General features: G+C 36.0%; 1 protein-coding gene across 3 annotated transcripts in view; it reads left to right on the forward strand.

The window, feature by feature from the left end:
• Positions 1–21,791, forward strand: part of RPS6KA3 (ribosomal protein S6 kinase A3) — a 73,872-nt gene that overhangs the window by 8,064 nt on the left and 44,017 nt on the right. For 2 of the 3 annotated variants that reach the window (XM_063182608.1, XM_063182614.1), the window contains exon 2: positions 5,015–5,071. In XM_063182608.1, coding sequence (XP_063038678.1) covers positions 5,015–5,071 — 57 coding nt within the window. Of the gene's footprint in view, positions 1–5,014; positions 5,072–12,886; positions 13,061–21,791 lie in introns of those variants that run through there. The other variant, XM_063182603.1, reaches the window with a different exon arrangement.

Here is a 21,791-nt window from a genome sequence, read left to right on the forward strand (position 1 = left end):
GAATTATTCCAAAAGATGCAATTGGTATCAGTTTCATAAAGAGTTTTTAAGTAGCTGACAAACATAATTGAAGAAAAAAATTAAAATATTTAGCAGAAAGAATACTTAAATATCCCAAAATAGTCCAACAATAGTCTAAATGCAAAGGAGAGATATTGTAGAGGTGGTAGGAGGTGTCGAATATCAAAGAAGGTCTGGGGACAAACTTAATGCCCTTCAGAAAAAAAATCCTTTTAGACTGTAGAAAAGAACAAAGATTAACAGAATGTTAGAATGGAAATGCTAAACTAAATCTAAAAACTTCAAGTGTATACTGTCTATCATATTATTGATGAAACTAAGGGGAAAATGTGAAAAATGAATACAATAGGTAACATAGTGATTTGCTCACTTAAAATTTCAATTGGTATGGTTTGGATACATGTGAAAAACACTGCACTGCGAATGATGGTTACCTGACATTATTATTAAAATAAGATATCCTGCCCCAGACTGCTAAGTCCTGATTGTATTTATGGATGCTAGGTGCTGTGTTGTACATAAAAAATTGCCTATTTGGATCCAGCACTAATCAGAAAGGTAGATGTGAAAAGCATTAGGTTTATTGTGCAGGTGAGTTTTACCAGACTTCTGAGACAAATTGGATCTCTTGCAGTAAATGCTGGAACTATAATTGAAAACAAAAAAAAAGTGGCATTACAACTTGCAGGTCCATATGTAACTGTAGCGTGTAAAGTGCAGGATATTCAGTGCTTCAGAGGAAGTGGTTAATTGATTGTAGGGAGATTGGGCTGCATTTCTTGCTGTACTTCTTTCTTACAAAGGGTTTGGTATGACTGTGTGTTCTTGATGCCAGTACCTTAGCACGTGACGCTGCTTGTGACCACATCATCCCTGCAGTGTGCTTTTTATGGGTGTGCATTGCTGGTCCAGATATGAAATAATTTGCATTTTAAAAAAGCTTGCTTTAAGCTGTCTTTCTGCCAGGAAATTCCTAAGAGTTCTTACATTCTGAGAGTTCAGTGGGTTGAAACCTGTAATTTTTGATTGTTAGAAATATTGATGATTGATTGACTTTTGTGTCACATGTTCTGTCAGATCATTTGGGGGACATTCATGTACTAGCTGCCTGATAAAGATTCCCTGGTGTCTGCCTGCTTTATACCTAGTAGAGAACCTGTAGGAACTGTGTTCTTGACCATTAGATTTCAGGAAAACTGCTGGAGCCCAGCTATGTTTAGGTATTGATTTCGACTAATTTAATGAGACATGGCAACAGGTTTAAAAGCTTTGAGGAAACAAATTTTGTAACTTAATTAACATGACTTTTTCCACTGGAAAGCAGAATAGGAAGTTGAATCAGAGTGGATTGGAAGACCATTTTGTAGGTTGCCTATGTAAGGGATGTGCACCCTCCTTTCCCTGGCAGAAATTGCTTGGTCATGTGTTCAGGTGGAAGTAGAAATTTTCTGTGGACCTTTTCTGTTATTTTTCTTGTACTTCTCTTGTGTTGCCATCTGAAATATGTTTTACTCTTGAAACCAGAGTACTGGAAATAGCCAGATCTTGGATCAATTCTGCTAACTTAGTTGTCCTGCTATGAGAGGAGAGCACCTGAAGAATAATCAAGGTCTAGAGTCTCTGTCCTTTCAATTAAACTAATCTGAGAATGTGAAAGATATATTATTCAGCCTTCTCTTAGTCTCTGTTCTTCAGACTATTAGATCTGCTCCCAGCCTGTTATGTCATTGAGGCAGGCCCTTGGTGCTGGTTAAATACTAGAGGGAGTCTACACCCAGCAAAACAAAACATGTTTCATTTGCTCACCTCTTAAGTGTGCTGCTGACCTCCTCACTCCACACTGGTTTCAATAGTGCCATTTCCAACAGGAACCTTTGGGCTTTCCATTTGAACTCCTAAGAAAGGCTGTGCACTCTGTAGCCTTTCTGAATACACAGCTGTTTTCCATTCAATGGTGTATACCAGCAAACCATAAATCATATATACATATTCTTCTTTACCTTACATGGTTCAGACTGTTCTGAGAAAAACTGGTTCTACCATCCAGTGATTCCCTTGGCATAATCATTGCTTGGGTAGACCTGTTTGAAAAGATCTTGCTAAGCCAGTGCTCTGGCTCAGACAGGACTGCATGGTGCTCATGCTGATTCCTTGAGTTTGTTCCTAGTTCCACTGAGTGTGTTTTGCTTGAGTTCAGCTGAAAAGTAACTGTGAGGAGTGCAGGATCAAACAGGAAGACCAGATTGTGCAAAACAGTTTATTTGTTTTGCAGAAGTTTGCTGTGGTTTTTCTGGTTGACTGCTGAGAAAGTCAGTGAGGTTGAAGATTAGAGCCTTTTTAAAAACAGAGGTTGATCTTGCCTTTTTGTCTTTGAAGGGAAGCTTTTCTGAAGTTTCTGAGGGTGCATTTCACTTCCAACTGATTTCAGTTGTCTTAAAGTAGTAAATGTGAGGACTTACTGTGTTGTGAATTCTTTTTTAACCTGCAGTTAATGTACATTTCTATTTAGCAGAATGACTATTGTAGCAGGAATCACTATTTCTGAAAATCTGCATGTGGAGTGGAGTCAGTGTAGAGCACATGTTTTTGATATACAAATTGCCCTATTTTAGGCCCCAGAGTTTAGCCATTGTTGCTGTTAGGACATTACAGACTCCTCCTTTTCAGCTAAAGTCAATTATTTTATTTGTTCCACTGATTTTTTTTTTTTCCTGAGTGCAAGGTTGAAAGAAGCTATGTTGTGGCATGAACAGAATGTAGAGGTGTGTAGCTAAAATACTGATGTTAATTTATGTCATAAATTTGAGAAAAGGGGAAGTATGTGACTTGTGGCCTTGATGGTAATGATATATGTGTACTCAATATACAGCTTGTCCCTGTAAACAAGCTTTATTAAAAACACTCATTTCTGTTACTTAGTTAAGCTGGTATTTTTCTGGTCTTCTGTTTGATAATATTAACTTTTAATGTATCTTAAAGAAGGATAGTACAATACAATATTCACTGCCTGTACGCTATAAGTAAAAGATGTTACAGTGTGGGGAGTGTGGGCTTTTTGGAGAATCATCAAATTACCCTTTGCTGTACAGATAAAAGCTTGTATTAACTGCCCTTAACTGAGACAGCTTTTAAAGATTATATTCACTGCTGTAGTTATGTATAGCACATGCCACTGATTTCTTACTAGAAAGAAATCTTTCCATCATGGAAAGATGATTTCCAGAGTCGACCAGAGTCATGTCAGAAATCTCTAGTGTCTTCCTGAAGCCAGGAAAGATGAGTAAATAGCTCTGCTACCATGTGCCAGATGTCTGCACTAGGAAGACAATCAGAAAAACCTGTCTTCTTCCCCTCCCCACCACCTAAACAAAACAACCAAAAACAACAACAACAACCAAAAAAAAGAAAAAACAAGCCCAGAAAAACCCAAAACCCCCAAAAAAACCAAAAACACCAAAAAAGCCCCTAAAAAACCCTGAAGAAACACCCCTTCAAAAAATCCCAACCCACCCGTGTCATATTTGAGAAATCCATGATTCCTATAATTTAACTTTTTCTAGCTGCATCTTCCAGGAAAAAAAAAAGAAAAAAGAAATTTAAAAAATGCTCAGTTGCTAGAGAGCTGGTAATCGTCTGATTGAACATTCAGTGTGCTTGCAATATTTGAAAATTAAAATTTGTAAGAGGTAATTTGCAGTATTTGAAAATTAAAACATTTAAGTGGTTAATCTGTCACATATGAAAGACTCTCCTCTAGCCATATGCAAGCTAGAAGATTCTATCAATCAGAAGTTACAGAAGATGTTAGGAAAGTTCTGAAGAATTGTGCTGAAAAACCGAGTAATGGGAAGGAAGTTGTGAAATGAAACTAAAATCTGAATTTCTGAACAGCTTTTATTAACTTTCTGACATCTAAAAGGTAACTATCTGTACATGTATGTAACTTTTAAGTAAGTTAGGATTTGAAAAAATTGATTAATTAGACTTTGGATTCTCTAGGGAAACAATGCACAAATGAGCTCAAATTCTGTCTCCAATGGTATTGGAAAATGGTAACCATTTTTAATAGTTTTTCATTTGTTTCTAAAATGATTCTGAATCACTGTTAAAATTTAGGAGCAAACTAAGAATTAATGCCTGAGGTGATGCCCTGTACCCTAACTTAGGAAATACATGCTTTTACTTACAACTTCCTATTGGCCATGCTTGTTGTGCAAGCAAAGTCATTCAAATTCTTTCAGGGAAGAATATCTCTTAGAAATTCTCTAAGTATAGTATCACTGTCAAGCAAAAGAAAGCTTTTGTTGACCAACAAGTTATTTAAGGGTTTTTTGTTTTGGTTTGGTTTTTTTTTTGTTTGTTTGTTTTTTTTAATCTTTATGGCTAAATTTCAAATTTAAAAGACTTTTTCTGTATTGCTTGTTAGAATAGCCCTTGGGAAGGTACAGAAAGTGGCAAATGCTGTAAAATTGATAGTAAAATTAGAATGGCATTAAAATTTTTTTTAAGTCTATACTGTAGTTACAAATTTTTCTTTTAGGTGGAATAAGGACTGACTTGCTATGTAATGTCATGCTCTTAGAAGGAGCCCCTTTATCTGTTTATTTTGTGTGGCTTTTTGCCATTCAGTCTTCATCAGGTTTAACTGTTTTGCAGAAATTGGAGTAATGGGAAATAATGTCTACCTGTGTAGTAGTGAGGCTTCAGATGCCAGGTGGTTTTATGTATTTCTTACTGTGACTTCATCCAGGTTGAGAATACACAAGGATCAAAGCAAGAGTGGCATTACATGCCAGCAACAGGGAATTTTCCCTTTTTACTGTTTACTTTCAATTACTTTTCATTTTTTCAATTTCAATGTTTACTTTCAATTACCTGCTTTTGTAGAATATGGAGAAGAGAGTACAGTAACATGCTATGAAAGCCTATTTCCAATATATTTATTTCTGTACTTGGATTCAGTATTTATTTTCACTTTGTGTCTTTTTTACAGAATGGACAGCAAATTGTGGATGAACCTATGGGAGAAGATGATATCAACCAACAGACTGTAAGTAAAAGATGGCTGTAATAAAAACTGAACAATTTTGGAGCATGCTGACATCTCTTAATTCATCATGGCAGTTTGCCACTAGTGTTTTGTTGTTTGAGATTACTGGACATGGGGTGCGCTCTCAGATCTTAATGTTTTTGAGAGAGGTTTTTTTCTCACTGACTCAGGTCTAGTTTGGTATCCTACTGTTCTCAAAACTCATTCCTCAGCTTTTAATAATGTTTCAGGGAAGGTCGAGTGTGAGGAACAGCTGTGAAAGTCTAGTTTCCATTGTGCTTGTTATTTAAAGGCATTCATCAAAGGAGTTCTTAACCTGGGCTTCTCAGAAATAGAGATTGTTACTAAAGAGGGGATCAATGAACCTTCCTGACTGTGATCATTTTTAAGGTTCCTTGCCTTCATGTCAGACTTGCAGTTTACAAAATTTCATAATGTGAAGATACCAAGTTCAGTTTTCTTGTTGCAATGCCTGTGAATTTTGTCAAACGTGAAGTTTAACTGTGCTTTCATGTTAGAGAGTACTAGCTGAATCTTAGGTCTGGTGATAAATGGCTTTGCCAATAAAAACAATTTTTGAAACTCCATACTTGGTTGGACTTCAGTGTTTATATGCTGCTATTGCATATTGGGCAGACTTCAGGTTGTGAGTAATGGTCCAATCTGTTTCCCATTCCACCTGTGCTGCTTGACAGGCAGGAGGTAGAGGAGTGGTATCAGCCTGAGAAGAAGAGGAGGGTGGAGAAAAAGGTGGTTTTAGCTTCATCTTTGTTTCTCACTATCCTGGCAACAGGTGAAAGCAATTTTCCCTAAATAGATACTCCTTGGCCCATGGTGGTAACTGGTGTGTGCTGTCCCTGTACTCAAGGCAGGGCATGAGCTTTTCTCCTACATGTCCTGCTGAGGAGGGGGATTGAGAAAGTGGCTGGGTGGGTGTCTGGCAGTCAGCTAATGTTTATCCCTCAAAATTATCAAACTTCTCTTTTAATATTTGATAACTACAGAATGCTTGCAAATGTTTCCCTGTATTTCCTTTGGAAATTTCCAAACTGCTGCTTTTTTTATGAGCAATTGATTTTAATACAGTATGACCATCAAGAAGTTAAAACATTAATCTGATATTCTTTCTGTCATGCTTGAGTTGCTTGGTTAAGATTGTTTCAGCTTTTTAATGTCTCATACCAGTATTTTAGGAGTATATTTTGCATGTATTTCTAGACTGTGGTGAATAGAAGGTTGCCAGTTGTGGTGTAAATTACTCTAGGGGTTTTTAAACAACATGTTACTTCAGCTGAGTCAGTTATAGCTGGAAGTTAACCAGTGCTGTCAGTCAGGTGTTAAAATACTACTTGAGCTGGGATGTGAGAATTTGTCAGTCCTTCATAATCTGTTTTGATACAAGATGCAGACAATTCTAAATTACCATTGAAACTCCTTTAAGTTGTGCTGTTTAACTTAAATGCACTTAAATGGACTTGGGGCACTTACATAGTTGCTAACAATTTATGAAATTTCTCAGCTGTAACTGAGGACAGTAGAATGCCTCGGGTGTACTGGCAAATCAGATCAGAATGTAGGTGTGTAAAGTATGAAAGTTGAGGACAGAAAGTTGCCATACTTCTATGGAGATAGAAGGTGAAAGCTTGAAATCTGTATCCTTTTGCTGTTGTAAGTGATTGGATAGAATGTTGATAATGCAAATAAGATAGGAAGTTTACAATAAATATTAAAACTTAACGCAGTTCTGTGTACGTAGGAACTTTCTCTGGTATTCTGTGTATCAAAAGATAAATTGTTTCATTAGATCCATGTTCTTTTGGACAAAAGTAAAGTTAATTAACAGGAAAGCCTGAGTTACATGGCTGTGATTCAAATTTGGTGATTGTTTTAGGAAAATCAGGAGCTATAAAGATATCCATTTCTAAGGAATCCAAGATGCTCTATGGTTCAAAGTCTTGCTTCTTTTAAAAGTCAACTCATTCAGTACTCTGGTTTTATTGCAACAAGTGTGCTCGTTGTAGCTGACTTTATAGCTTGTTGCCAACAATTTTTTATCTGTATCTCATAAATGACCTGGGACCAGCAGGAAATGAATGTAAGAGCAGCTGGCTGAAGCTTAACCTGATGTGAAAACTTAAGTGAACATTACTGAAAGGGGAAGCTATTTAAAGCTTTTTATTTGCTACCTTTCTCACTCTCGTGCTGTCTGCCATTGCTTTTTGTACCTCTGTGTCCATAGAGATTAACTGAGCAAATTAATTGTTTGGAGCTGTTGCAATCATGCTGCATGCTTTATTGCTAGTTAAAGCTAACCAGAAACTGCAGCTTCGTTTAACAGGTGGCTTCCCATTTTATGTGTATGTGAAGAGTGTATCATGTCTGTGCTGTGTGCTTTATGTTCTGTGTAACTGAATAAACACTTGGTACAACTGATGCATTACCACTGCATTCCACTAGCTTAAGCCTACTTATTAAACATATGAAAAATATTAGGTTCCAAGATTTTGTAAAATGTTTTATTTTCGCTAGAAGTGAGATTTTCATTTGTAAGTTGCAGGAAGATTTCTTTTTGGTAACCTGCAAGGATTAAAGGTTTTTTTTTCCCAGTACAGGCAGAAGTGGAACCTGTTCAATCTCAAACCTGGGATGAACCTCTCTTCGATGCAGGTGGTGGGGTCGTATTACTACCCTTGACTTCTTGCTTTGGCCCTACTTTTAAACAAGCAGAATTAAGGCATACATAGAATTAAAACTAAACCAAAACAAATCATATTGAAATATGTAGATCAAGGGGATAAAATAAATCTCAGTAGCTGTCATCCTCTTACTAAAAATATGCAACTAAAGTAAGAATGACTAGTCAGTGGGTAGTCAAAGATAGAGTGATAAATGCTTGCAAAGAGAAGTCAGTAGTTTAAAAAGTCTTTTTCACTTTTGTTTTCCTGCTATAATTTAAGTAACACATCTGTTTGTAGTCAGAAGAGATGAAAATTAACCATTGTCTTCCTACTCAGTGTTTTTTATTGAAAGAGTTTATAAGAAAAGCATGATCTTAAAAAAGGCTTCAGTATACATTGGAAAAATAATTTGAAGCATGTGGACAATACAATCTCTTTGTTGAAGTATTGCATTTGATTGGCTGGTGCTGAGATTCTGTATTTTACATGCATGAATACCATACAATTTACAATTTAAATCTGTAAAGCACTGGGGTGGAGACGTCAGGATAAGGAGAGGGAGCTCATTCACCAGTTACAGCCATGGGCAAAACAGCCCCCATCACTCAAGCAGTAATTCTAAATCCAGAGTAATCTGGGGTAATCTCATTTGTTGTGTCTTCATCTGTGAAAATAATGTCAGATGAGAACATTATTCAGGAAAATTCAGGAAAAAAGCATAACTAAACTGAACGATTTTTAGGTTTTAAAACATTTCAGAGAGGCCTTAGCTGATTTTCAGTTTAGCCTCAATTTTTAGCATTCTGTACTGGTGAGAGCTCAGTGTTTCAGAAACTTTTGGTTGTCTTTTGGCAAGTTGAAGCACTGTTTCAGGACTGCTCTAAACATCTGTTGGGTATTCCTGCTCAGGTGATCAGTAACAGTTTCCATGTTTAAGAACAGTCATATCTGTTAGCATGACAATAAAGGCATTTCTGATTTTGTTGTTTGTTTTACTTTTTCTGATACAATCTTCACATTCCAATTTTCTGTGTGTGCATGTTTGTCAGTTTTTTGATTAAAATTCTTGGCTCTGTGGTAGAGGCTTTAAGACATAGCTATAATTTCTTAAACATTAGGGAAATGTTTGGATTCACAGGTGTTCAAATCCATAATCCAAGTTTTGGATTTCTCATTATTTGCAGACTGATACTTAATTTTAGCTGAAACAGCTACTTGTGTAGCTACTTGTAGCTTGGGTTGCAAATACTAAACTTGTACTTGAAAGTATTCTGTGATTCTTACATTACTTTTAGTATATTCTACTAAATATACTTAGATATATGTACTCATGTACATAGTTTTATTTTACAATCAAATAACTTGATTCTGGAACAAATAAGGGTTTTTTTAGGCAAACAATTTACATCTCTAAAAATTAAATCCAGTCATTTCATTCTCAATGACCAGACTGTGCTTTGTAAAAGGCTGAATACTTTTTGTTTTTTGTCTAATGTAATAAAATTAGAAATTCATTATCTTCCAAAGCAATCTACTCTGCTGAAATTTGCATTAATTTTGTTAGCAACTTTGTGACATGGTGCATCTTACCTTTTTGAGAATGAACTTGCAGGTCCTCATGTAAGAAGTTACAGCATCCTTGTAAACAGTGCAGACCATTGTTCTGAGATGTTAATTCTTAGATATCAAACTAATATATAAAGAAGGCAAGCCCTGCAATACTTTTTTCCCCTAAGATGTCATCAGGTGTTGAGGAAAGATTACAGCAAAAATTTCCTTAATGTGTTCTACTGGATTTTCTGAGTGACTTCTTCTGCATTTGGTGTCTTAGTTGCAGGGTATGTTCTGGATCTTGGTTAGAAAATTTAAATAATTTGAGAGTGTAAGCAATGTTCAAAGTCAAGCTGCTTACTTGTTACATGGAGAGAAAACAGATGGTAGCCCTGCAAAGCCTGTAAACTGACAGATGGAAGCTGCCACACCCCCTGTTTAATAGAATATTTCTGCTTTGGCTATACAAATGTATTTATTATGAAGAAAAGTATATTATTCTGCTTCTGAAAACTCAAAAAATTAGCTCTCTGTTCCTCAACTGTTGACCTTTGTCAAACAAGGGCTTTTTATTCCATATGTGTACTGCTTCTTTAGTTTTTTGCTAATAATTGAAAGCAATCCATACTACAGAGCCTTGCTTTTCTAGCACTGTAAAGACTTAATTTGCATTGTTACACTTCTCAAACTGAGGGTATAGGAGATAGAATATAAGTGGAGTCCTTCAGATAAACTGACAATATTTCAGCATTCAATACAACTCATGGATTCCCAAATGTTCTCTATTGCTTTGAGAGTTCCTCAGCAGTTTTCATTTCTCCTGTTCTCTGTAGTGTATGTGAGCTCTGTTCTCTTGAAAGTCTAGACAGCATTTCTCTTAATTTTTGTAAATTCAGATCATCCAATTTAAACAATGAGGAGGGGATGGGGGGAGATGAACTCACTTTATGTTTCTGTACTGGAGGAGAAGGAAATGCATTGTGCAAGTGGAGTTCTGCAATTGATGGGACTCTGACTGACAGGCTCATCACATTCCCTTTGTTTTGGAGACAGTTGTGTCTCCTGATAAACAAGTATAATATAATCCTTATCAAAGATTTTAAATTGGGGAAGCAACTTGCTGGAGCAATTTCTTCTTTTTATCAGAGACTTCCCTGTTGGGGACTGCTGCCCTCTAACCTGTCTCCTTCGTATATGAGGGAATATTTAAAAGGGCAAGCTCTCTTCAGAGAGATGCTCAAAGTGAGCTGTGTAGTTTGTATCTTAATGTTTCTGATTGGCTGCTGGTGCTCTTTGGGAACCGTGCAGGCTGTGTTCTCCCAGAGCACAAGAAATTTCTTCCACCTGCCAGACTCATGCCAGTTATAGGAGAGCTATTGTTGAGCAGTAACCCCAGTGACCCCTGAGCACTGTGCTTTGTACTTCTCTGGGAGGTCACATAAAAGGTTTTGGAGAGCAGTAGTCAGTAATTGTACAAATGTTTCAGTTGAAATGCCTTATTCCCATCACCCTTAGCAGATACAGCATATCTGCAGCAAAATACACTCTTACCTTTACAGCCACAAGAGAAGAAAATTATTATTTACCCACAGTATCTTTTCATCTTTAAGGAATATTGTAGTTAGAGCTGCTCTTACCATTTACTCTCCATTTCTGCCTTTAGCTCTTTCTGGTACAACAGGGTTTAATTTAGTGACTTGAAGATTCCTGGTCACTCTGCTTTTAGTGTAATTGCATCTGTTCTTTACAAGGCAATGGCAGAGAGCTTGAATGGTCTCCCATTTATTTATTTAAATTTCTTTTAAGTTTTCCAAGAGCAAAATTAAATTCTTGAGGTACTTCAGTTTTGAAGGAAAAAGTAGCTACAAGTTTGAATGAATTGAAGAGAGGAAAGCTCCAAGTAATTTTATGCTATTAATGAAACATTTTAAATCCTTATGTTGCAGTAAGCTTCTTGTGTTCAAGAAGCTTTGTTCATCTTGAAACTAATGTTTAATAATTCTTTATGCTGTGTTATTGCTGCTGTAGGAAGGACTGCTTCCCAAAAGGCTGTACCACACTGGACTGTAAATAGCACCTTGGCATTGAGGACTTCAGAGCCCTCAGTTGAGTTACAAAGTCCTCCTTTGTGTAGGAGCAGTTCCTGAAGGCCTGTGTTTATTATCATAATAATTGTGTATATTCAGTACACAGAATTTGAAAGATTGTCCCTGCAGATGTGACACAAATAAAGACCCAGAGGAGTACAAGAGAACACTAAAAGGGCACAATTTTGCTTCTGGGTTATGGCTAAAGTCAGGTCTTTATTTCACCTCTCCATTTTGACAAGAGGATCTTGGCTCATGGTGAGGAGATGTGTAATCCCAATTTAAAGGAAATGCTAGAAACTGATACTGTAGGGAGCCAGGATGTGGGCTAGAGATAGCAATGTGGTCTGTCACTTAAATTACTAGCTTTGTCTTCTGAAGAGGAATTGAAATATAACAAAAAATGAAGTAATCAAGATATTTGTTAGAACCCAGTGAAGGGAAGCTGTGTGCAGGGTGGGTTTGTTTTCATGTCTTGTGCAAGCAGGACTAGAGTATTTTGCCGTGTGTTTCCTTTGATACGCAGTCACTAAACAGAATCACCTGGATATGTTTATAGCTGAATACTTGTATATGCCTTTGACTAAAGGTTTTTACTTGCCTTTGTTTATTTATTACTTGAAAAACAATCTTGTTCCACTAAAGGATCATGTACTTTGCAATTCCTTGTTTTAACAAGTATCAAAAAGGCTAAACATAGTGTCAATATTCAGGAAAATAGCTCCCGTAGTAAATCTAGAGAGATCAAATTAAAAACTTCCTCTCTTACTCTTCACAGTAAGTAGATTGAATTCTAATTCCTAAAACATTTGAAGTGTCTGGGGCTTCTTAAACATTGAAGGAAATCTTAGGAATATTTTTTACTTCAAGAATTTCACTTTCTACAGAGCAATATAATATTGGTGCATAAGTCAGACATCTGAGCTGGGCAATCCAATTTAAATATTTCTGCAGTTTGCCTTGGCCTAGAACATCTGTGTAGCATTTTCTATGTGCAGGATTTCAAAGGACTCAGTACAAGGTCATTTTGGTCCTCCCACTAAGTTGTAGTAAATAAAAACAACCTGTAGGCATTCTCTGCATTGAAGTCTGTAAGATAATGATATGTGAGATCTTAAAACATTTTGTAAAGTTAAATTCTTAAAAATATAGTAATCACCTATAGGACTTAAAATACTTGCTATTGCGCTTAATCGGTAAAACGTTGTGTAGTAGTGTGATTTCTGAAAGAGATGCTGATCTCTGTTGTTCTTTTCTGGGAACCAGGAATCAGCAACATCTGCAACAGCCTGTTGCTATCAGACAATCTGTTTAAGTTTCCTGTGCTGATCTCTGTAAGTATCAGCAGCATGAGTACCACTGCTGCCCAGTCTTTCTTTATTATTATTTTCTTTCACAGCTCTGTATGTGTGTGTGTGTGTGAAATCCATGTCTTTTTTTTAATGTCTTTTCTTTTCTTTCTGACCTTTTTTTCCCCCTTCTCTCTCCCCACCCCCCAGCTGTGTCTGACTTGCCTGACAGGAAATTTTCTAATTGCCGGAACAGCTGGTCACAGCAAAAACGCCAGGGTTGGTCTTCCCTGCTAGACTTCTGATCGCTCAGTCAGAAAATCCAAACATCATGGTTTCTTAGTCATGTTTAAGTTTCTGCCTCTGCGTGTTCGCTCTGTTCGGGTGAGCTTAGTTTATTATTTAAGAGAATAACGGGGAAAGTTTTACTTTTGTTTAACTTGGGATTTCAGAGCAGTTTTAGTCTTTCGCTGCTTAGGGATCAGTGTTGTTTGGATACAAAGTGTTTTGTATTTCCTTTAAAAAAAGTCTCTGGTATGTTTGTATCTTGTAGAAGTTTCTAAGGTACCTGCTGATAAAATTTAGCTTTATTAGGAAATTATTTACTTACTGGTAACAATGTAAAACTTCTATTTTAGGGGGAGGTGGGTGTTGTTAATTGTGAGCTTAGCTGCACGTTTTCTCACTGAGAGTCAAGTTTTATTAAAAGCCTTTGTATTTTTAATATTAGTGGTAATTTTAACTAATTTTAATAGTTTCATCTTAATGTAGTGCTTTAAGCTGTAAAATATGGCTCTGTGTGGTGATAGTTAAAATAACTCGGGCATATTTGTATCTTAAATTTACTTCTGAAATGGTGTGAAGAGTAGTGATACTTGCATAACAGGGTTAGGGTTATTTCAAATGATAAATTAGTCATAGGAAATGTTTAATTTGTGTAATTTGTCTTGTTGGGCATATATTTAAGCATTAAAAAGTTTGGTTTATGTTGAGAAAAATTACTAGTGGAGTATTGTATTGTGCCAAGCACTGTTTCAGAACTATTTAACATTACATGTAAACATTCTATCATTGGAAGTCAAATCAGTTTTCACATTTATCCTTTTGTAGGTCTGCAAATACTTTTCAGTAAGGGGGTAAAAAACCCAAAACCTCATGACCTTCTTGTGTAATGACTTAAGTGAGGGTCTGTTAACTTGTAAGCAGTAGACACCTACTAGCCCATGTACTGGTTTAAACAATTTGTATTAGTTTTTGCAATGCATATTAAAAAATAAAATGGAATTTTCTTGCCACAAGTGAAACACCAAAACAAGATATGAATGTAAAGCAATAGAACATGGATTGCATTATAATCAAGAGATTTTTAACGTAAATCTTATAAAATATATACTTATCAACTCATGGTCCTGAATTGCAGTTCTTTTCCACAGGCAACGTGAAAGGTATTCCTCAGAAATTTGTTTAAATAATGACATTGTTTTATCTACTTACAGCAGCCTGGTTAGGTTTTCTTCAACATTCTGTTGATTTTAAAGTGCTAGCTATTGCAGACCAAACTACGGGTTTTCAACCCATATAGAGTTCAATATATATTTAGGAAATTATGATAATAAAACAGGATTCATAGTTTTCATAGATTAGTGCTGAGTATGCTCAGGGATTATTTTTCCTTCTAAATAGTTTGGGGCTTTTTAACTTTAATTAGTTTTTAATTGCAATTCTCTGTTAGTGCTTACCAAGTAGGAAAAAAATTTATATCAGAGTTACTGGGAAATGAAAGATCCACCCAATGAGTATTTTTTTCCAATGCTGACGAGCTCATTTCAGTTCATGAGATAATTTTGTGCTTGATCAAAAGAGAACTGCATTGCAAAACTGCTTTTGGTGACATTGAGCTTTTAAAATGCTTACAGGAATTCCTCAGCTTACCTGCCAAACAACCTACTGCTCACAGATCCTTTGGGGAGGAAGGGGTAGTGTCCTACTCCTGTCCTGTCCTTTTGTGTTTTCATTCTAAGGAAAGAAAGCATTTTCAGAATGACACTCCCAGCCTGGTGAACCACATTTGTCTATAGGGCCTTACCTGTCCTCTGGCTTGTTTCTCTGGGACAGCATTCATTCTTCAAAGTCCTATCTAGCTTCTTCTGTACAACCAAAAGAATGAGTGGAGTTCAGTCTCAGGAACCAGGTCTGCAGTCTTCATTTTGTGAGTTGTCTATATGAAACAAATACAGATATAGTCATCGTTCTAGATCTCAAAATTGTTGCAGAAGAAGCCAAAAATGAAAAAGAGTAGAAAGAGGCTAAGGAATAAATACATTAATACAATTTTTTCTTTGTTATCTCTACAAATTGTTTTCCTTTAAAAGACTTAAGAATTTAAGAATTAAAAAAAAAAAAAAAAAAAAAAGCCAGACTCTGAAACTAAACATTTACAAATAAAGTTTTCTTTAAGAAATCTTGTTTTCTATCAGGTAAAACAATAGATGCTGTCTGCAATAAATGATATGCTGTTAGTTGAAATTGTCGGTTTTTCCATCTCTTAAAAAGAAGCAAAGAATAAATTGTGAAAGCCTTGGTTTCTGACTTCAGATGTCCACATTTAGAACTTCTGCTCTACTCTTGTTTTTCTTTGGTAGTAGTGTAAAACACACAGCATACACAGAATATCCTTAGATCAGCTTGACTTAATTTTATGCATGGTACTGCTTTGCTTTTTGTTGTATTGGAATAATGGCTACTTCAGAAGGAGGGTTTTTAGAACAATTGTTTGTGTATGAGCAGATAAGTAGTGGCTACTTCTATAAGTGACTCAAATTGAATATTAGTCACAGTTATAAGGAATGGATTTTAGTCCATGATTTAGCTCACTAACACTGCTTACCAAAGTGTGGGAGATTGTGAAGTACTTGTTGCAATGTGAGTTTTATTTTTAGGATAGTTTTGAATTTGAGGGTAGGAGTATAAAAAGTATAGAATATATGAATGTATATAAAATGTGTCTAAGGTATTTAAAAACGCCTAGACTGGTGAATTCTTCACATTTTTAATTCCCATTTTTATCTTAATGAAGATTTCTATAAGCTCTGGTAGAAGAGGTAAAAGTAATTGGTTTTCAGTTTGTTGTTCTTTATTATTTATAAAAGTATAACTCAAAAGGAGGGTCTAATTTCTACAGATAATGCTTAAAATTTATCCTATGTTCATAACAAGTTGGGAAAGTAAAAATGCATCTAGGAGACTTCCTGACTCAAGGGAGGGGAGGAAAAGGAAGTTCTGTATATGAGCTGGGGAACTGTGCCAACATTGAGTCATCCTTTTAAAATCACTTGATATCCAATAAGCTTACTGTCCTCACAGGACATAACTGCTTTATGTAACTTCAGCACCAAGGTTTAATATCATAGTCAGTACTTCAGAAATAGTTTATTTGATTGTGGGGATCAACATTATGATGCCTGTGACAGACAAACACAGCCATGTGCAGCAGAGCTCTTAGCAGTACAGTGAAGGCTAACAAAGTAGTAAAAGGCAACCTATAGCCATTGTTGGAGCAGTGGTAAGAAATTGCTGGGGAATCCATTTTTCTGTTTTCAGCCTTATCTTTGCTGGTACTAAATGTACATGTGCTTCAGGAAAGTGCATTTGTCTAAAGGAAGCAAAACATTCCTGAAAAGAGATTAAGAGGGGTGAAAGCAAAGCCGCTACTTCCGTAATGAAAATGGAAAAATCTATGTTGCTGCATAATCAATACTACCAAATGAAAAATGATAAAAGCAGTATCTTGGCTGCTGCACATTTGGATTGCTTTTTTTGATAATTGTATGGTCAACAGCATACCCCGATTTTAGGACTGATACACTGATTTAGGTCTTATCTTGAAAAATAGCTGATGTTTAAGGGAGGTGTTTGCCAATATTGGCAAAATGGTTTTGACTTAATTGTTATGATCAAAGCTATGAAAAAGGATTTCTTCTTTCTTATTCTGATTCCTGACCATAGAAGTTGAAGATCCAGAACTGTGATCCTTCCTAATGGTGATTCTGGCTGTTTCTAATGTGTAAATTATCCCCATATAAAATAGATTTTAAAATACTGTAGTATGTGATTTTAAACAGAACATATTCATTAAATAGTTCCCTAAAGAGTTTCTGATGGATCCACCAACATTTTTTAATGTTTTCATAGGGTCTGTTTAAAAGAAATATTAAAGTCCCAATATTGGTACAGTTGAGTGCTAAATGATGTATTTGGAACAAAATCTTGCACAGTTTGGGGGAGTGACTTGGCTTTGTCAGGCAGTGACTCCTGGAGGGGCTGTCAGTGCCCACTGAACACAGCCCCATGGCTGGTCCCTCAGCACCTGTGGTCACTGCAGCTCGAGGCAGGAGGATTGTGGCTGGAATTGTGGGGGTTGTTGCTCTATGTGCAGCAGAAATCAGTGATGCAGAGGCTTCCATAATAACATCAACTATCAAGCAGTAAAAATAAAAAGTCGGTGAAGACTTTACAAGAACACGAGCTAGAAAATCACTTTACAGTGAAAAATATGAAAAAATCTTTAAGAAGCAAATTAAATCATAACTAAGACTTATGTCTGTATGTAACTGTATGTCAAAGATGGTTCTGTTTCGTACCTTCTTTACTCTGTAAGGCAGTACAAAATTAACAGGTAAAGGTGAAACCTGGGTAATGCTGGAATCAGAATTATCAGTATTTAAATTAATTTCTCCAGAAGTTGCTTAAGATGGCTCAGCTATTATAAAGGTTTTAATTATTTATTGAGATTAAATTTGTTAATCTTCTTATCTGATGTTGATGTTAAGTCAAAGCGTTAGCCTCATTTTTACAGATTTTGGTCAGCATGTCAACACTGTTTGATGTCTGGGAAGAACTTTTATGATTACTGAACCCATCCAAGGATTTTTTGCTTGTGTCAGATTTCCTTCCCACTGGGTTTTTATGAACTTGAGGATGTATAGCACATCTACCCTAGTGATGTGTGCTTGTTATTGGAAAATGGCAGTTTATTTAAAACTCCTGCTGATAGTCAAGTTTTTTTGCAGTTCTAAAAGCAAAGATATGACAGAGGGGTTTCTACCTGTCCAAAAATTGTGTTTTGAAATTTAGAGATTTTATCTAAAATGAGTGTGAGGTTAATAGTTTGTTCTTGTTCTTTATGTCCTTTATTTCATAACTTCCATCTCTATTAGCTGCAGAAGGGGTTGATCTGTGGCCTTTTACTTTTTTCAACCATGAAACCTTTTATTCTGATGCTACAGGTTTGGTGCTGTTTCTTGCTATATTTTGTAAAACCAAGAAGTGTGTAGAGGGGAAGCTTTTTGATCAGTATTTAGTCATCTGCCAGCTGAAATTTACTGCACTTTTGAGGAAATTTTCACCTTCATCTGAGTAATGCTCATTTCATGGGAAAGTGAACTTGCAGCCAGGCTTGTTTTGCACTCAGTCCTTGTGGGTCCCTCCTTGTAACAGCGTGCGGATGTTGTGTCTTATCTTCAATATCCCCTTCCTGATGCAAAGGACTCAAGATAGGATGGTTATTCATCACATGTCTCATGCAATAATGACTTCAGGATTTTCTTAATCAACCTTTTATAAAGAGCACTTTCTCAGAAATCTGTTCCTGAATTTGTTCCAGGTAGAACTTGGGTATGGTGAAGGAGTAATTTATTTTCTTTAGCCTTTAGCTGCTGTTACTCCTTTTATGTCATCAAATAAGAACATCTGTTTTCCACAATAACAGGCCTCAGAATAATTCAAAAAGTAATGCGAATCCTTTCAAAGTGTTCAACATGTTAAAAATAAATAGAATGTTCTTTCAAAAAGCCTTAATCTACAGGTACTTGTGGCATGTACTGCACATACCTATCTTTGCTCTTGGTATGGTAAAACAATTAAACCTGCCAGGTTTTTTGTTATTCTTTGCATAGTTAGTCCAAAAGATTTTTTTTTTAAATTTGATTTCTTTAAATCCCACACTAACAGACTCAGATAAAATATTCCTGGACCCTTCCAACCCCCCAGTCTTGTTGTGCATGCCTGTCTTTGTTACAAATCTTAGGTTTTGGCTATCTTGCTTTCAGTCAGCTTTCTGTTTAGTGTAATTTCACTGAAGTGAACAAAGTGGACAGCAGAGACTATGCAGTCATTCTTTCTGTTCAGGATGGGTCCAGGTTACTTTTAGAATCACATGCTATTGACTTTAAGTTTGAATGCCTTAAGCTGTAAATGTTTCCCTATACTTTTTTTTTCTTACCTTTCCAATTCTATGTCACTTCATGACTTTACACCCCTTAAATGTCACCTCTGTGTAGGAGCAATATAAATACACCAGTCCATTATTATTTTTGCATTAAAACTTCACAATTTTTAGGTAGCTGCTGCTTTTGTCCTTTGGAATAATATATGCATATCATAATTTTAATTTATAGTTTCAGAATATAAGCATATCCTCAAGTCTTTGTCCCTCATCGTGAAGCTGATGAACAAATTGTTTTTTAGCAACTGTTATCTAAAATATGCTGTCATTAAGATTAAAGTGTTTAAATATTTCTACTCATACTCCTGTAATTTTCAGTATCTAGAAAAGGAGAAATCTGGCTTCCCTGCAGTCCCCTTCGGATACTGGAAGGTTGCTGTGGGCTCTCCATGCAAACTTCTCTCCTGTGGGCTGAACAGCCCCAACTTTCTCAACCTGCCTTCACAGGGAGGAGCTCCAGTTGTCTTGGCAACTTCATGGCTCTCCTCTGGATTTGCTCCTACAGTTCCATGTCCTTCTTATGTCCACCTTCCAGAAATACCTTTCCTAAGTACATGTTCCATATGTAACATAGCAGTTTGTTCTTTGATGTTGTGTTTAAGTTAATTCACATCTAGTTGTTACACTTCTTTAAGAGTACATTCTTGCCGAATTTCCTATTTCCGCCCCGGTATTGTGGAATTCCTTTCCCAAGCACTTGTCACCATGCAAGTTCACACTTTGCTTATCCATTTTTTTCAGGAAGCTGAGGCTGAGAATTTTAGGTGCAGTGAGACTCTTATGATGTTTGGATGTGCTAATATTCCTTATTCTGAATGGCTTTCCTCTTCCTGCTATGAGTAAGAGCACAGATCTGATCCTGTGCTGCCTAATTAGATGATTTGGAGTATTTCCTTGTGAATGATTTTACCAGTATTGCAGCATACATTTATATATTTTTAAAATTATTTAATCTTTAGTTGATTATTTCTCTTTTTAATGTAAAATTTGTGGACGAAGAATGCTTCCGTTTTTTGAATGTTTACAATTTAAACACTGAGTTTTGCAATGATATTGTGGGTTTTACTGGTAGTTTTCCTAAATATCAGTTCAGAGCCCAGTTAAGTAGTCCTAGAGCAGCTTTTCAGCTGTCCCTGGACCATACTGCTCAGAGAAAGGTCTGCAGATAACACACAGCTTGTTCTGCACTGATGAACTTATGCCATCCAGCTCTGCAAGGGCCACTTCTTTACAAAGAGCAGTTTCCAGGCTTCCTATTGAAAATTCAAAATTCTGAAGGGTAAGTTGCAGAACAGTCAATGTATAAGTAAACTCATGTTTTTCTGGACTTTTTCATTACTACTGAGAAATACATGCCTAGTAAGACTCTGTTTCTACTTCCTTTAGGGTTTGAAGTCTGGTTTTCTTTTAACACGTTATCTATTAGTTGTTCCTGTAATAAGATCTCAAACAAATACAAATATTTTATGTTGCAGCAGGGTTAATTTACTTATGAATTTAAAAATTATGGTAAAGGAAATTCACATAAATTCAATTACTAGAAGTAAAATTATTGTTTAATTGTTAATTAAGTACCTAAAATATTGGGAGTTTTTTTCCCAGCAACATGATTAGGCTATCATTTTTATAGTTTGATAATGATTAAATAGTTTTTCACTGCTTCCCTAGAAGGTGTCTGTCCTTTTGTTTTATTGGCAAGCATATTTCCTATTCCAATTTGTAGCTGATTAGTTAAGATAAAAATGAGCTGCCCTTGGTGTTGCAGAATCCCCTTTTTTTTTTCTTATAAAATTTTTCATTCAGATTTTGTCTGTGCCATACAGTCCATTTGGTGTTCTTTCCTGTGTGTATGTGTGTGTTCTTGTGCACAGACATATATTGTGAAATATATTACTATAATCTTACTTATATGGAGATACTGCCCGGAATAGACTGGATCAGTACAGGAAATTGTTCTGGAATATCGTATTTTAAATTCATACCTAAACTTGTTTGTCACTCCCTTCCTTTCTAGGCCACTGTTGATTTAACTACTATTACATTGTTAAGTAAACTCAGAGTAATGTTACCTTCTGTTTGTTTCCTTGTATTCCACATTGAGTTTCACTGTAGTGGAAGCCAGCAGCAACTACTTAAAAGTTGACACACATGGTTGTTTTGGGGAATTTTTTAAATAGCTTTCTGAGGCAGTGTAACTTTATAGTGTGAAGAAGGCCTTGAGAGAACTGTGTGCCTAGAAGGGGAAATCATGTCTCCAGACTTTTATTTAGACCCTGCTGCAGTACAATGCTTGAGAAAAGGGAGCTTTCCAAGCTTATAAATAACAGAAATGAAATGTAGGCAGTAGGGTATAGTTGTAACTAGAAGGAAGAGCCCACCATTGCAGCTGGTGAGTTGACTGTCTGTAGTTGTGTGAAAGGTGTCAAGGAATGGAAGAGAGGAGCAGAGAACCCAAGCATTCCAGCACCTCATTTATTTTCAGTTCATCACATGGGACAAATGTTTTTGCCAGGTACCAAGAAATGATCAAACAATTCAGTACCAGATGGAACAGCTGGCTTCTCTTCCAGTTTACTGCAAGATGACATCTATAATCTGATAGAATTGGTGCAGTTGGTTGAGAATAGACATCTCTTTCTACAGTGTATAAGATTTGTGTTTTAATTCAGGTAGATAGTGAGGCTTGATTACCTCTCCATATAATTAGTGTTTCTATAAAAGGCTTAGCTTTTGTATTTTTAACTGCATTTGCAGAGCACTGTTTAGGTTAAAATAACAAACATTCAGCAGTCATGTCAGAAAAGGAAACTGCAAATTTGTGGACAACCACTC

The sequence above is a fragment of the Melospiza melodia genome, chromosome 2 (genome assembly GCF_035770615.1).
Source record: "Melospiza melodia melodia isolate bMelMel2 chromosome 2, bMelMel2.pri, whole genome shotgun sequence".
In the NCBI taxonomy this organism is placed as follows: Eukaryota; Metazoa; Chordata; class Aves; order Passeriformes; family Passerellidae; genus Melospiza; species Melospiza melodia.